This window comes from Leuciscus leuciscus (genome assembly GCF_965113295.1).
Source record: "Leuciscus leuciscus genome assembly, chromosome: 4".
NCBI classification, from domain to species: Eukaryota; Metazoa; Chordata; class Actinopteri; order Cypriniformes; family Leuciscidae; genus Leuciscus; species Leuciscus leuciscus.
This window is the reverse complement of record NC_138728.1, coordinates 9,364,000-9,379,085: the sequence shown is the minus strand read 5'-3', so window position 1 is coordinate 9,379,085 and position 15,086 is coordinate 9,364,000. Positions and strand designations below refer to the sequence as shown.

At 40.9% G+C, this 15,086-nt stretch overlaps 2 protein-coding genes across 2 annotated transcripts in view; both read left to right on the top strand.

Moving 5' to 3' along the window:
• LOC309496275 (uncharacterized protein) overlaps nucleotides 1-15,086 on the top strand; it is a 66,140-nt gene that overhangs the window by 4,366 nt on the left and 46,688 nt on the right. The gene's annotated exons all lie outside the window — the stretch shown is intronic.
• Nucleotides 2,723-7,443, top strand: LOC309496472 (antigen WC1.1-like; the record flags this gene model as incomplete). The annotated part of the gene is made up of 6 exons (XM_082166461.1): nucleotides 2,723-2,740; nucleotides 4,120-4,171; nucleotides 5,186-5,506; nucleotides 5,639-5,941; nucleotides 6,049-6,241; nucleotides 7,434-7,443. The coding sequence occupies 6 exons, from the start codon at nucleotides 2,723-2,725 to the stop codon at nucleotides 7,441-7,443; spliced, it is 897 nt and encodes a 298-aa protein (XP_082022587.1).

Sequence of the window (15,086 nt, the reverse complement as noted above, 5' to 3'; positions counted from 1 at the left end):
ATCTTTCTGATGTCCACAGTTGTCACACTCACCAGTGCAGGTATTTTATCCTATTAAAGGGCCAAATAGTTCTTTTCAACATATTAAATGAAAGTAGTTTAATATTTAACATAAGGATCTTACAGTGTACTATCAATGACTTGTGTAATATTATATTTATCTTTGTTTATTTATGTACACTATTGTTTGTATTTCCTTACTAATATTTATTTATTTTATTTAAAAAAATAGCTTATGGTAGCAAAGAATTAGATTCTCACTGATTGTTTTTTTTTGTGTAAATAATCAATTGCATTAAATGACCATGTGGTTTGATGTGTTGTCATATTATACATGCAGTTTTTTTATAATTTATGAATTGAGTGAAAAGTTGGTTCAAATCATACCTATCTGACCGCTACCATTTTGTCTATTTAAATGGAGAAAAATCGGTCATAACTCCAGTAAACTATGGAGTGCCGCAGGGATCTGTATTAGGCCCTCTGTTATTTTCCATATATATGATGCCACTTGGAAATATTATAAGGAAACATGGAATTAGTTTCCATTATGCTGATGACACTCAAATATATATTTCATCACGGCCGGATGAAAACGCGAAATTTTCCAAATTGACAGAGTGTGTTAAAGATATAAAAGATTGGATGACGCGTAATTTTCTTTTATTAAATCCAAACAAGACAGAGGTAATACTTATCGGTTCAAAAAACTGCCCACAAAACCTCGCACAATACAACTTTAACATCATAGGATGTCCTGTTACTTTATCCTCTACAGTAAAAGACCTGGGTGTTATACTCGATTGCAACCTGTCTTTTGATAATCATATTTCATATGTTACAAAAACAGCCTTTTTCCACCTTAGAAACATTGCTAAGCTACGTAATATGCTATCAGTTTCTGATGCAGAAAAGTTAGTTCATGCATTCATGACCTCGAGACTGGATTACTGTAATGCTTTATTAGCTGGTTGTCCTGCATCCTCAATAAACAAGTTAGTCCAAAATGCCGCCGCTAGAGTTCTTACGAGATCAAGAAAATATGATCATATAACACCGATTTTATCATCACTGCATTGGTTACCTATAAAGCTCCGTATTAATTACAAGGTATTGCTACTGACTTATAAAGCCCTAAACGGCTTAGCTCCAGTCTATTTAACGGATCTTCTATCGCCCTATAATCCATCGCGCTCTTTAAGATCACTAAATTCAAGGCTTTTGGTCATACCTAGGATATCCAGAACCACCAAAGGAGGGAGAGCATTTTCACATTTGGCTCCAAAACTCTGGAATAGTCTTCCTGATACTGTTCGTTGCTCAGACTCGCTCTCCCAGTTTAAAACTAGATTAAAGTCGCATCTCTTCAGCCAGGCATTCATATAATCATACAGTTCAAACTACAATCCGGCCTCTAGCTCATAAATGCCAGAGGAGAACTGGCCCCCGACTGAGCCTGGGTTCTCCCAAGGTTTTTTTTTCTCCATTAGGTCACCTGATGGAGTTTTAGGACACCATTAGGTCACTTGATGGAGTTTTTCGGTTCCTTGCCACTGTTGCCTTTGGCTTGCTCAGTTGGGGATATTTTGGGGATATTTAATTTAATTTTATCAATCAATAAATTCCTCTTGAAACAAACTTTGTTGTATTATTTTAATTTAATACTGTGAAGCTGCTTTGATACAATCTGTATTGTGAAAAGCGCTATACAAATAAACTTGACTTGACTTGACTTGAAATGCAAAAGTTTTTATTTTATTTTATTTTTTTCACACCACATGATTATTTAACTGCAAAAAAAGCAGCATAATTGATCTTTCATAGATAAACGACTCTTGTGTGCAGGCAAAGTGAGGCTAATTGGGGGTGACGTTTCCTGTGCTGGTAGAGTGGAGGTTCATCACAGTTAAGTAATGTCTCACACATTTTAGGAATCATTGCAAATAATTGACCAGCAGTTGCAACTTTCAATATACAACAAGAAAGTAATATTAATGTAGTATTTGTTATCAAATTGTTTTTTTAGTTAATTTACAAAAATAAAAATAACTTAATTGAATTGAACATCTTTATCTAATTCTAGAGTTTAAAGAGATCAGGGGCCGTATTCACAAAACATCTTAAGGCTTAAAGTAGCTCATATCTTGCCCATTTAGGAGAAACTCTAAAAATAATTAGCGTGTTGTTAGTCCTAATTATAGGACAACATTTTTGCTCTATGTAATTCACAAAGCATATCTGTGAAAAGTTCAGTAAAGAGGACTTTAAAGTCACTAAGACCAAATCACAAACAATCCTAAAATGGCTGTTGCTGGCAATGTGCCTCAGCGATCTGCCCAAAGACACTGTACACCATTTAGGCAATAGGCGATAGAGCATTGGGTGCTGAGCCATTTCTTCATAAATTCAAGAAATATTTAAATTTATTGATTTTAGTCTTCAATGACATAAAGGTTCATTTGGCAATATGAAAAGAATAAAACATTGCAGTCAAGGTGAAAATAATCTCCCATCATCTGTGTTGATAGTCTTGTGGGCAGTTCGGGTGACCTGAGTTCGAGTTTCGGCTCGTGGACCTTTCCCAATCCCTTCCCCCACTTTCTCTCTGCCACTTCGCTTTCTACTCACTATCATAATAAAAAAGGTAAAAATGCAAAAAATTAATATTTAAAAAATAAATAAATACATAAACAAATTAGTATTAGAATAGGAACTGCAGAGGGATGCAGAAAACTGTCGAGGTAGGTGAGTCGGGTGTGTGTATATACAGTTGTTGTCAGAATTATTGGCACGATATGATCAAAGATGGCTGTAAAAATAAATCGATTTCCAGGGGACCAGGGCTTTGGTACAGCCGAGGGTCACCCTGAGAGTGAGGCAGCTCTCACGCCATGAGGTAGGACGAGGGCATTCAACCAGTGTTGTAGTTGCCACATATGTAACAGGCCCAAGGAAATACTGAGGAGGCTACTTCCATGAGGCCCAGTAGAGTCTGAAACATTTTCAGGGGGAGGTTGTCCCCAACTTTGAATGACGCCACTAGTCCCTGAATTTTCAGGGAATGTTCCGGCAAAATCCAGGCATCTGGGACGAATCGAATACTGCCCCCAGGAACGAGATCCGCTGGCTGGGGGACAGCAAGCTTTTGCTCAGCTTGATCCTGAACCCCAGACTTTCCAAATGGCTGAGAAGCAGAGATCTGCGCGCACATAGCTCCTCCTTCGATTGGGCTAAGAACAACCAATCATCAAGGTAATTCAGGATGCGTAATCCAATCCATTTCAGCGGGAGAGGGCCGCATCCACGCATTTCGTGAAGGTGCACGGAGCTAGGGCCAGTCCAAATGGTGGGACTGTATCTTGGTAAGACACCCCTTCGAATGCAAATCTCAAGAACGGTCTGTGACGGGGAGCTACTACATGTATATGAAAGTATGCATTTATGCAATATCCTTTATCCTTGTCCTTGTGGGGAAATTTTTTGGTTCCCATGAGGGAAACAGCTTATAAATCTTATGGCATTACTCGCACATTACTTCCAAACTTTTATAGGTTATTGATATAATTTGTTATGAGCTAAAAGTGTCTTCTTCAGAAATCCTGTCTTTATTTTAAAAAAAAAAACATTTTTATACTTGCCATTTCACAAGAGAAATTACTTAAAAAGCTCTCATCCAAACTGTAAAATACTGAAAAATATGAGGGTACAGTACAGGGTGCTTTGGCAGATACTGTACTGTAGTACTGGCTCTCTCTGCTGGTCACAATGTGAACAACATGCTTATTTTTACTATGGTTATGGTTTTTGTGGGCCATCTGAAACCCCTTTTGTGGAATTAGGTCAATTTCACATTAGTCAAAGGAATTATTTGACATACACTGAAGGAAGGTGTCACAAAATTAAGTTTTTCCACCCCTCTGTGTAATTAGAGCTAACTTTTGCACTGTGTCCGTGCAAGCATTTATTAACTTAATGTTTTTAATGCCATTTTACAATAGTATCCATTTTACAGAGTTGAGTTTATTACGTGTTAATATCATGCTAACATAATGTATACATTAATAGACAGTGTGTAGGACATTCACAGTTGGTTATCAGTGCTTTTATCTCTTCTGTGCAGGTGTTGGGCTTTGATGCTGTAAATAAACTGGAGAGTTTCCTGTCTCCTGTAAGTCAGTGAAATACGTGTGTGTGTGTGTGTATCCCCTCTTGATGGGTGGGGAGGAGGAGCTCTCATCATCACTGACTGTTAGGTATATATGGAGAAGATCATTAAAGCCTGGTCTGATTTGTCACTGAAGTTGTTTGATGATTTCCTCTGTTCTGTCTAATAAGGTAACAGTGAGTGTGATTGGAGGGTTTTGAACCTCTTTCTCTCTCATTAAGGGGGCTGAGAGAGGACGCCTGTACTTCTGTATCATCAGTGCGGAGAAGCTTGGACTGGATGTTGATTAAATCAAGCAGAGAGAGATGGAGAGATTCCTGACACTCATTTTACTGTCTTCAATTATAATTATCATCACAGCTGGTAAGTAGACAATGAATGAAAGTGATGTTATTTTCAGAAATTCAGTATTGTATTGTTCAAAAACTCAAAATTAAGTTTGACTGTAATGTGGTGCCTCAGATGATAATATAATAATAATAATAATAATAATTAATGCATTTGTTATTTACAGATAATCAGATTATTAGATCTCTGCTTAATTTTCACATGACAAAAAAAAACTGTACACAATTTCTCTTGTAAGCTGCAAATTATTTAATCGCATTTGTCAAACATAATTTTACAAAAGTTAAAACGATTTACTTATCCATGATTAAGCAGTGTATATATATATATATATATATATATATACAGTATAGAAATGGCTTTTGTTACATCCATACCAATTTTTTTTTTTACTTATGTTAGTTTGAGATCCTAAAGAAAATTAAGCTGTGATCAAACATTTTTGTGAAAAAGCAAAGAAAAAGAATAATACATGTTACCTTATGGCTTCCATATTGCACCATTATCATTTCAATAGCTAAACAGGTCCACTGCACCATACAGAGAAAAAAAGGAAGAAATATTAATTTACACAACTTTTTTTACCCTGTGTATGTATTTTTCTCTTCCTCTTTTCCTCTCTTCCACCCTTTCTAATCCCTTTATCTTTCTCTCATTGTGTCAGCTCTCTCAGCATCAGTCCATGTGAATGTGCGGTTGGTTGGTGGTCACAGTCGCTGTGCTGGTAGAGTGGAGGTTCTTCATAGAGGTCAGTGGGGAACAGTGTGTCACTATGACTGGGATTTGCCTGATGCTGCAGTGGTGTGTAGAGAGCTGGACTGTGGAGAACCTGTAGATGCTCTGGGTGATGCTCATTTTGGACCAGGATCAGGACCAATCTGGATGAGTTATGTCATGTGTAAAGGATCAGAGTCAACAGTGGAGAAGTGTGAATCAGGAGGATGGGAAAAACACAACTGTGATCATAGTAAAGATGCTGGAGTCATCTGTTCAGGTAATATGTGTATAACGTTTTGTACTTCCTTATTGGTTTCTCATTGATTTTAATTGTTAAAATGTTTCATTATTCAGTCATTCAAAAGCAAATCAACAAATCATTTTTGTTGATCTATGTTGTCCTATTTAGAAGTGAGGCTGGTTGGAGGTTCTCGCTGCTCTGGGAGGTTAGAGATACTTGATGATCAGTCGTGGGTTTCAGTGTGTGACGCTGCCTTTGACCAGCAGGATGCAGAGGTTGTGTGTAGAGAGCTGGACTGTGGGGCTCCTGTACAGGTGCTGGGAGAAGATGCTTTTGGCAAAGGAGACGCTCAGATGTGGACACGAGAGATTCAGTGCAGAGGAAATGAGTCTCAGATTCACCTCTGTCCAACATCACCATTAGATGAAAACAACTGTTCACATGAGCACAACATTGGTTTGCTGTGTACTGGTAAGGGTTCAAAATGTAACAGAGCAGTTTTATTTCATTTTATTTTGACATTTTACATGTCAACTCACTTTTTTTCTATTGCCTTTCTCTCTTTCTTTCATTCCAAGACATAAGAAATGTGAGACTGGTAAATGGTAGCAGTCGGTGTGCTGGTACAGTCGAGGTTCTTCATAGAGGTCAGTGGGGAACAGTGTGTGGTGTTGGCTGGGATTTGGCTGATGCTGCAGTGGTGTGTAGAGAGCTGGACTGTGGAGAACCTGTAGATGCTCTGAGTGATGCTCAGTTTAGACTGGGATCAAGGTCAGTCTTAATGAACATTGCAATTTGTAGTGGATCAGAGTCTACACTTAAGAAATGTGGAACCATAAAATTGAATGTTCCTGACGAGTGCCTTCATGAGAGCGCTCAAGTCATTTGTTCAGGTAAGTTAAAAGTTTCATATTATTATACAAAACACTTGTCAGAAGCAGTTGTTATGGCAGTTTAATTCACTAAACAATCATCTTTGGCGTAAGAGACAGTCTGGAATCAAATGATCATTAAAAAGTAATTTATTGTCTTGCAAGAGGCCCAATTGCCACACAGAGGTAGACAGTACAGTCTGTGAAACAAGTGCGACCAGAAGGGAGGGGCAGGCCAGTCTTTATACTCTGTTATTGTTATCTTCCAAGGTTCTTTAAACTCCAGAGATGGATAAGACACCACCAGTGATCCTATTATACTGAACTTTAGTTTAGCTTAACTTACAGCCTGCAAGTCCTAAATTGGACAGCCCTTTGACCTTAGGGGTCAAGGCTTCAGCCTTCAAAGCTCTCCCCCTCTTCCTCCTGCTTCGCAGGCGTTTCACATCAATCATTATATCACATAGTCAGCAACACACATAGTAGTCAATCTAGTGTATGTTAATGAAAATCAAAGTAAGTAATGAAAATCAAAAATCTCCCATTACACTCCTCCCTTTTTATCATTCATTGATAATTGTTTAATCAAAAACACTCACACAGTACTAATAATCATAATGAAACGTACCAAGTTCAAGTCTTACATCACACTTATACTTCTCATTTCTGAATTTCATATAACTGATCATACTCTTAAACTTAGTAGACAAAAGAGAAAAAAGATTAAAATTAAAACTATTAGGCAAAAACATTAGAATTAAAACTAGTTTGAAAAAAGATTAAAATGAAATAAGCTCAGGCTATTTTTTCAGGGATAGACCCTTAATTTTACAGCAAGCAGATAAAGGTTTATTCTGGAACCGGGCTAGACGAACGAGCTCTGTCATTGCATCCCCAACACTATAGGTCGGACCCTCAGTCATTACAGTATAAACAAAGAAAAGTTAGATTATATTTAGTAGGAAAACAAAACATGCTATAAAAACACAGATAAAGTAGATAGGAAAACTCCTCATATTCAAACCCTGTCCTTGTATGCCATCTCGTAACACGGATGGCTACTGCTTTTAACCCTCTTTACATATCATCAGAGGTGGGTAGAGTATCCAAAAACTGTACTCAAGTAAAAGTACAAGTACTTATAGAAATATTTACTCAAAGTAAAAGTAAAAGTAATAATCTAAATAGTTACTTGAGTAAGAGTAAAAAAGTATCCAATGAAAAAAACTACTCAAGTAGCGAGTAACTTACTTCGGATCACATAGGCCTATATATATATGGTCACATTTCCCTTCTCCAGTTTCCTCATCAGAAACCACTCCCATTTTTGTCAGTTTCACCCCTGTCCTTGCACTCACCAGTCTCTGTACTGAGCTACAAACACATTTCAGAATGCATGGCAGTCAAAACAAAATCAACAATCCCATCGCTGATAGCTTGGCGTTTATTGATGTAGAGCTTCCTACTGTTGCTGTTCCTCCTGGCCTTGTGGTACCGACGGGACCTTTCTGCAGTGATTGGCGTGTACCCACGTAGCTCTTTCTGCGACCTTCACGGCTGTGTACGTTATCAGAAGCACTTTGAAATGGCCCCAACCACCTTTTCGCCTTCCAGCTTTTCCTCCTCAGATCACGGATCACCACGAAATCACCAGGTTGGATCTTATGCAGGAATGTCTCTGCTACTCCCCTCTGAGCTGCCTTTACCTGCACAAAAATATTAGACAACAAAGAAGACATTTCTTTGCAATAATTCAACATGTCATTCTCACATAGGCTACTTCTGTTGATGGCAATCTCTGTTTACCTCCCTCTACCCCCATGAATGGGGGTTTTCCAAACAGTATTTCAAACAGGCTCAAATTTGGTTTGATACTTTTCCTCATTCTCATGTACATCAGTACAATAGGGAGTGCTTTTACCCACGTGAGTCCAGTTTCCTCACAACACTTTGCCAATTTGTTCTTGATCGTCTGATTCTGTCTCTCAACAGCGCCCCCACTGGCAGGATGATAACTTGTGTGTGTTCTCATATCAATGCCCAAAAACTGACCCACTTGTTTTATTACCTCATTGACAAAATGTGTTCCATTGTCAGAACTGAATTTTCGTGGTATGCCCCACCTGGGTACTATCTCTGTGAGCAGCGCTTTCGCTACAGCCGCCGAATCTTGTTTCGACGTTTGAAACGCCTCAACCCACCGAGACCACATATCCACCATAACCAAACAATATTTTTGTTTTCCACAAGGGGTTAATTCAATGAAATCCATCATTAAATATTCAAAAGGCCCTGATGGTGGCGGTTGAGAGACCACAGGTGTCTTAACTCCTCTTGCTACATTATGTGTGTTGCAAGTGACACATCTGTTACAAAAATTTTCAGCAAATGCTGTGAAACCCTTCGTGAACCATAAATCTTTCATTTGTGTCACCATCCTCCCTTTTGACGCATGGTCAAAACCGTGCGTTAAACGTGCAAAATGTCCATAGAAATGTTTTGGTAAACAAGCAAAGCCATCAACACTCATCCACACATTATCCTTTATGCTGCAGCCTGCGGCCTTCCATAGGTGTTTCTCTGCTGCTGTAGCAAAAGTCTGCATGCTCTGTAAAGAAGTTGGAATGTTAGGGTTATCATTGTCAGATATCACAGTACATGTTGCTTCTATTGTCTCATTCGCCGCCGCGGCCTTCGCTGCCGCGTCTGCTTTGGCGTTTCCTGCTGATACAGAAGTTTTATCGTTAGTATGCGCTGCGCACTTACATATCGCAATCTTTTGTGGTAACAGAACGGCCTCTAGAAGATCAGATACCAAAGGCGCGTTCAGTATCGGACGTCCGTCTGACTTTAAGAACTTTCTGTGCTTCCATAGAGCACCAAAATCGTGCGTGACCCCGAAAGCATATCTCGAGTCTGTGTAAATTGTTACGCATTCGTTTTCCATAATTTTACACGCTTCTGTTAAAGCAACCAATTCAGCTGCTTGCGCCGAATATTTTGATGGCAATTTGCCACTTTTTACAACTTCAAATTCTGTGGTTACCGCATAACCAACCTTATTCTGACCTATTTGTGGATCTCGCGTCGCCGATCCATCCACAAAGAGGACAGTTTCGCCATCATCCAGTGGCATGTCTGAGAGATCTGGACGAGGTGTGCACACCTGCTCCAGAGCTGTCAGACAGCAATGATGCTCATCTCCGTCTGTTGCTACGGGTAAAAGTGTCGCTGGGTTAAGTGTGGTACAACGTTTAACAGTTATGTTTGGCATATCCAACAGGATTGTGTGATATCTCAACCACCTTGCTGTAGACAAATGTGATGTTTTCTGCTCTTGCAAAATCATGGACACTGAGTGTGGCACATGTAATGTCAGATTACTATACCCCACAAATTCCCTTGAAGCCATCACGGCCTGTTCAGCTGCGGCCACAGCCCGTAAACAGTACGGCAGGCCGGCAGCTACTGGATCGAGCTTTGTTGAAAAATACCCCACAGGTCTCAGTTTATCTCCATGAATTTGCAGGAGCACAGAAGTTGAAAAACCATTTTTCTCATCTACCATTTGCACAAAATCCCGGTCGGCTATAGGCAGGCCCAGGGCAGGAGCCAAAGCAAGTTGCGTTTTCATTTCAGAAAACGCTTCCTCTGCTTCCTTTGTCCAAGTCAGTTTGTCACATGATTTCATCCCTTTCCCTGCAGTAAGGGCTCGTAAGGGCTGCTCAATAATTGCATAATTGGGAATAAATGTACGACAATAAGCACACATTCCCAAAAATGACAATAGCTGTTTCATTGTGACTGGCCTTGGCACCTCCCTGATGCCCTGCACCCTCTTCTCAGAGAGTGATTTACTGTTAGGACTAAGCACATGCCCTAAAAAGGTCACTTCCTGCTTGACAAACTGCAATTTTGACAGGCTGACTTTGTGTCCCTCTCTCGCCAGATGCTTCAAGAGAGAGACAGAATCAGCAACACATGTTTTCTCATCACATGCACAGATCAACAAATCATCCACATACTGAAGTAATGCCGTTCCAGCTGTCAATTTCAAAGGCTCGAGGCTTCTTCGAAGCGCTTCGTTGTAAGCGGTCGGACTTTCGCAAAATCCCTGACATAATCTTGTAAAGGTATAACCTTTTCCATTAAAATCAAATGCAAACCAGAACTGACTTTTTTCATCCACTGGGACGCTAAAAAAAAGCATTAGCCAAATCCACCACAGTGAAGTACTTTGCATTTTGGGGAATTTTGGAAAGTATCGTATATTGTTTTTGGAACTCTCACCGCTCTGGGAATGATACCTCAATTCACCGCCTGAAGGTCCTGAACGAAACAGTATTCTGTCTCAGCATTCTTGTCACAAATCTTTTTAACAGGAAAAATCGGAGTGCGCACTGGAGAATCTGGACACGGAACAATTATTCCTTCTTTTAATAAAGACTCAAACACTGGCAAAATCCCCCGCAATGCCTCCTTCTTTAAAGGATATTGCGGTTGACATGGCCTGTAATCAGATTTTGCAGTAATCATAACTGGTTCACAACCCCTGATTAACCCCACATCATATTTATGTTTTGCCCACAGTTCAGGAGGTATTTCTGCCAATGCACTGTGGGTGTCAGTGACAGAAATAGCCCCTCCCTTCCTGTTCTCCAATGCACACTTCTCAGTCACTCGTACAGTTCGCCTCACTCCAACCATAAAATCACATGTTGACTGAAAAGCCCCAACTGCTTTGCTGTGTTTTGACCCTTCACCTGTTTCTTCCCAATCAGTGGCTCTCACACATTCTCCCACAAACAGGCCCAAATCTCCCCACGCTTGCTCTGTGGCCTTGGTCACAGATAAGTGTGGAACACTTTCTCCTGCAATCAAAAACAGCCTTTGCTGTTTGTCTGTTAGACTAGCTGAAAGCGCACACACATTTTCTGTCCAGAAAATTTTATCAAACCTTAAAGTCTCGTTTTCTGTACTGTTAAACCAGTTTTCTTCATATTGTGGTTCTCGTTCAATAACAACGTGTGATGTGCAATGCATTTTGTCAGGTGCCATACAATCTGTTTTCCCAGACGTCGTTCGGCTTTTTGCCAGTTTCAGAATCATATTTGCCCAATCTGAATCATTTATCTGCCATTCGTATGCCCATCTTGGGTCAAATTTTAAACAGCACGCCTCAGGATTTTCCTCAATTGATATCCCTGATGGCCCTGCTGTTAATGTCAAATTTAATTCACACATTAAATCTCTGGCCATTAGCGGTGTCGGACAGTTTGTTGAACAGAGGAACGCATGCCTCAATGTTGTTCCCTTTTCTGTCTCACACACTAAGGGCTCCGTGAAATTTTCAAAAATGACATGACCCGAAGCCGACATGCTTTTATACACAGAATCTGTTAATGTCGGCGGGCATGGCAAATCACACGGTCTTATTGTTGAGCGGCAGGCGCCACTATCGACAAGAAAGTTTACAAGTGACCCATTCACTAACATTGGATATCTTGGCATTTGTGAAAACGCCTCACTTTTATACATTTTTAAGCATTCCTCAGAAACATCCATACTCAAAACTTTATCAGATATACATAAAGGTTTGCAAGCATTTTCTTCGTTGCAGAGAGCGGGACAGTGAGAATCAGTGTATGTGTGTGTGTGTGTTTGTTGTGTTAAAATAAAATGTTCACTTCCCTTTTCTTGAGCTGGAAACTGGCCTCCCGTCTGCCGCCTTTCCCTCTCGCGCTCTCCGCACAGCTGCTGGCTTCAATCCGCCTTTGTCGCCTCAGGACAATTTTCAGCCCAATGTCCCTCTTTCTTGCACATTTTGCACTTTGTACACTGTCTCATCATGTGATCATCCGACTCACACACAAGACACTTCCCTTTCTTCTGGTCCGTCTTCTTCTTTCTTTGATGGTTGTTGCTTCTTCCATACGGAAATGCCACTTTCGCCAGCTGCATTCCGCCTGTCAGCTGCATTCCGCCTGTCAGCTGCCTGGTTTCTTCCGCGTGCAGCGCGTGTGCCAGTGCATTTGACAGTCTTCCGTGTTTCCACTCAATGTAACTGATTTTCACTGCCATTGAAATTTCTGGTTTCAACCCAGTCAGAAAGCAGCCGAGGAGATGCGACTCCCATGTAGAGGGGCGATCTCCTCTGTTGTTCGGCTCAACAAGGCCGCTGTTCTGTCTAAATGTCTCTGTGCATGCGCCTGTGGTCTTCAATCTCTATTCGGCCGGTCACCAGCTGCCACTTAGCGGCCCCTAGCTTCATGCCTAGCAGCCTCTTCAGCTCTTGTGTAGTGGGGCTGAATTCTTGGCAGAATTTAATCATTTCTTCAGCGAACCTGTCCCCCGCGTCTTCAGGGTTTGGCAGAACTGTCATGCACTCTTTCAAGTCAGACCCGTTCCACGGCCTGTGCACGTACATAGGGCCGTCCGTACCTGCCACTTCCACCATCGGCGCGGTGAAGCTCTCTGGCTCGCTCTTCACTTTTGATCTTGTGATCATCGGTCTCTTTCGTTTGCTGACCCGCTTGTCTTCGTCCGGAGTGTCATACACGGCGTCATCCTCTTTCTCGTCCTCCGTGTCCTCTTCACCTTCCGTGTCCTCTTCACCTTCCGTGTCCACTGGTCGTGCTCGCTTGATTGGCTTTGTCGGTTTCACGGGCTTTTTGGGCTTTTTTGCAGGCTTTACTTGCTTCTTTGGTTCTGGCTCTGTTTCGGATTCCGTCTCTGTCTCTAGCTTCTTTGTCTTTTTTGCAGTCTTTACTTGCTTCTTCCGTTCTGGCTCTTTTTCGGATTCCGCCTCTGTCTCTGGCTTTGGCTGTCTCGGCGGAGAGCGGTCAAGGTCGTGGTCAAGCTTCAGGGCTGCCAATTTCTGCTCAGGGATGTGTGGCGGAGCATTCTGCGCGCTCGGCGCACTCGGTGCCGGGTTTACATGTGGGAAAACACAAACACAAACATTCCGTTCATTAGCTGGTGTAGGTGTCACATGTCTCTCACATGCATTCATATTTTCCTCACCACATTTACTCACGCACACGCTGTCAGGTGCCGTGGGCACAGATTTTTCACACACATCACTCTGCTTTTCATTCATAGCCATTTCTTGCTTTTTCTGCATTCTGCATTCTCTCTTTCTTGCTTCTTCCATCCAACATTCAACCGTTGCATCACAGTTTTTACACACATGTCTAGCGCACGCACAGCAGCCTATTGTTTTGTTGCTGCACTTCTCAATTGACTCTTTAACCACTCTTAATCTTGTGGTGCTTAATGTTCCTTCTTTCGGAAAATCATGATGTCTTATGAGCTTCCCTATGTCTTTCAAGCCCTTTTTCCCATTATTTTTCTTCATTGCACAGTATACCGGTGTGCAGTATTTACTATTAGATGTCCCCATAATGGCTGTTATTCTCCTTCTTTCACTATTGCCTGTGGATTTTAATTCAGCGCGCTTAATCTGACTTTTCACCCGAAATCAGGAAAGGTTGGAATTAATCTCTGCTTACTTTCAATTTCTTTCCCTGGAATTCCTCCAGCGATCAATTATTTCAGCCCCTATTAATTTCAATAACGAGTACTCGGCTTTGGTCCGGACAATGTCTTGACCTCCTCTAGGTCTCAATTTCCTCGCCCCTTTTAAAGCCTCTTCTTTTCCTCGTACCACAGTTCTAGCTTCAGTTCTTAAACACAGCCATTATGGTTCATCCACAAAATTTTCTTTTCCAAATCCCCAAATGAAAAAATAATTTGCTATCTCTTACCCAAGATTTTCTGTTGCCACCTGGGTTCTTTTCCGAATTCCAGTGGAAGTCTTCCCGGGCCTGAAGCGGCTGGTTCTCCTTCTCTTAACACTTTCGAGGTGAGACTGAAGCCTGTTGCATTCAGGGCGTTCCCCCCACCGTCCGCTGATCAGGTCCAGAAGGCCTTTCAAGGAATATCGATCCCACTTCTGACACCAACTGTTATGGCAGTTTAATTCACTAAACAATCATCTTTGGCGTAAGAGACAGTCTGGAATCAAATGATCATTAAAAAGTAATTTATTGTCTTGCAAGAGGCCCAATTGCCACACAGAGGTAGACAGTACAGTCTGTGAAACAAGTGCGACCAGAAGGGAGGGGCAGGCCAGTCTTTATACTCTGTTATTGTTGTCTTCCAAGGTTCTTTAAACTCCAGAGATGGATAAGACACCACCAGTGATCCTATTATACTGAACTTTAGTTTAGCTTAACTTACAGCCTGCAAGTCCTAAATTGGACAGCCCTTTGACCTTAGGGGTCAAGGCTTCAGCCTTCAAAGCTCTCCCCCTCTTCCTCCTGCTTCGCAGGCGTTTCACATCAATCATTATATCACATAGTCAGCACCACACATAGTAGTCAATCTAGTGTATGTTAATGAAAATCAAAGTAAGTAATGAAAATCAAAAATCTCCCATTACACAGTCATCATTTTTATTTTCCATGATTATTTTCTACCTTTCTCTTCTGTTAAAATAAATTTTATATAAAATAGATATACTCTATTAATTATAATTGTACAATTTTAATTTGAACTGTCACAACATTTCCTAGATTTGCTTTCTGTAGCACATATTTACATATACGTACACATACAGTTAAAGAGGAAACTAAATACAGTGTACAGTTATGAAAATCTGAGGTTGTGTCCCAGATAGACCTGTGGAACTCACAGGCATTCACAAGCAGCAGCCATTACTATTCTGCAAGACCCCAAATGCA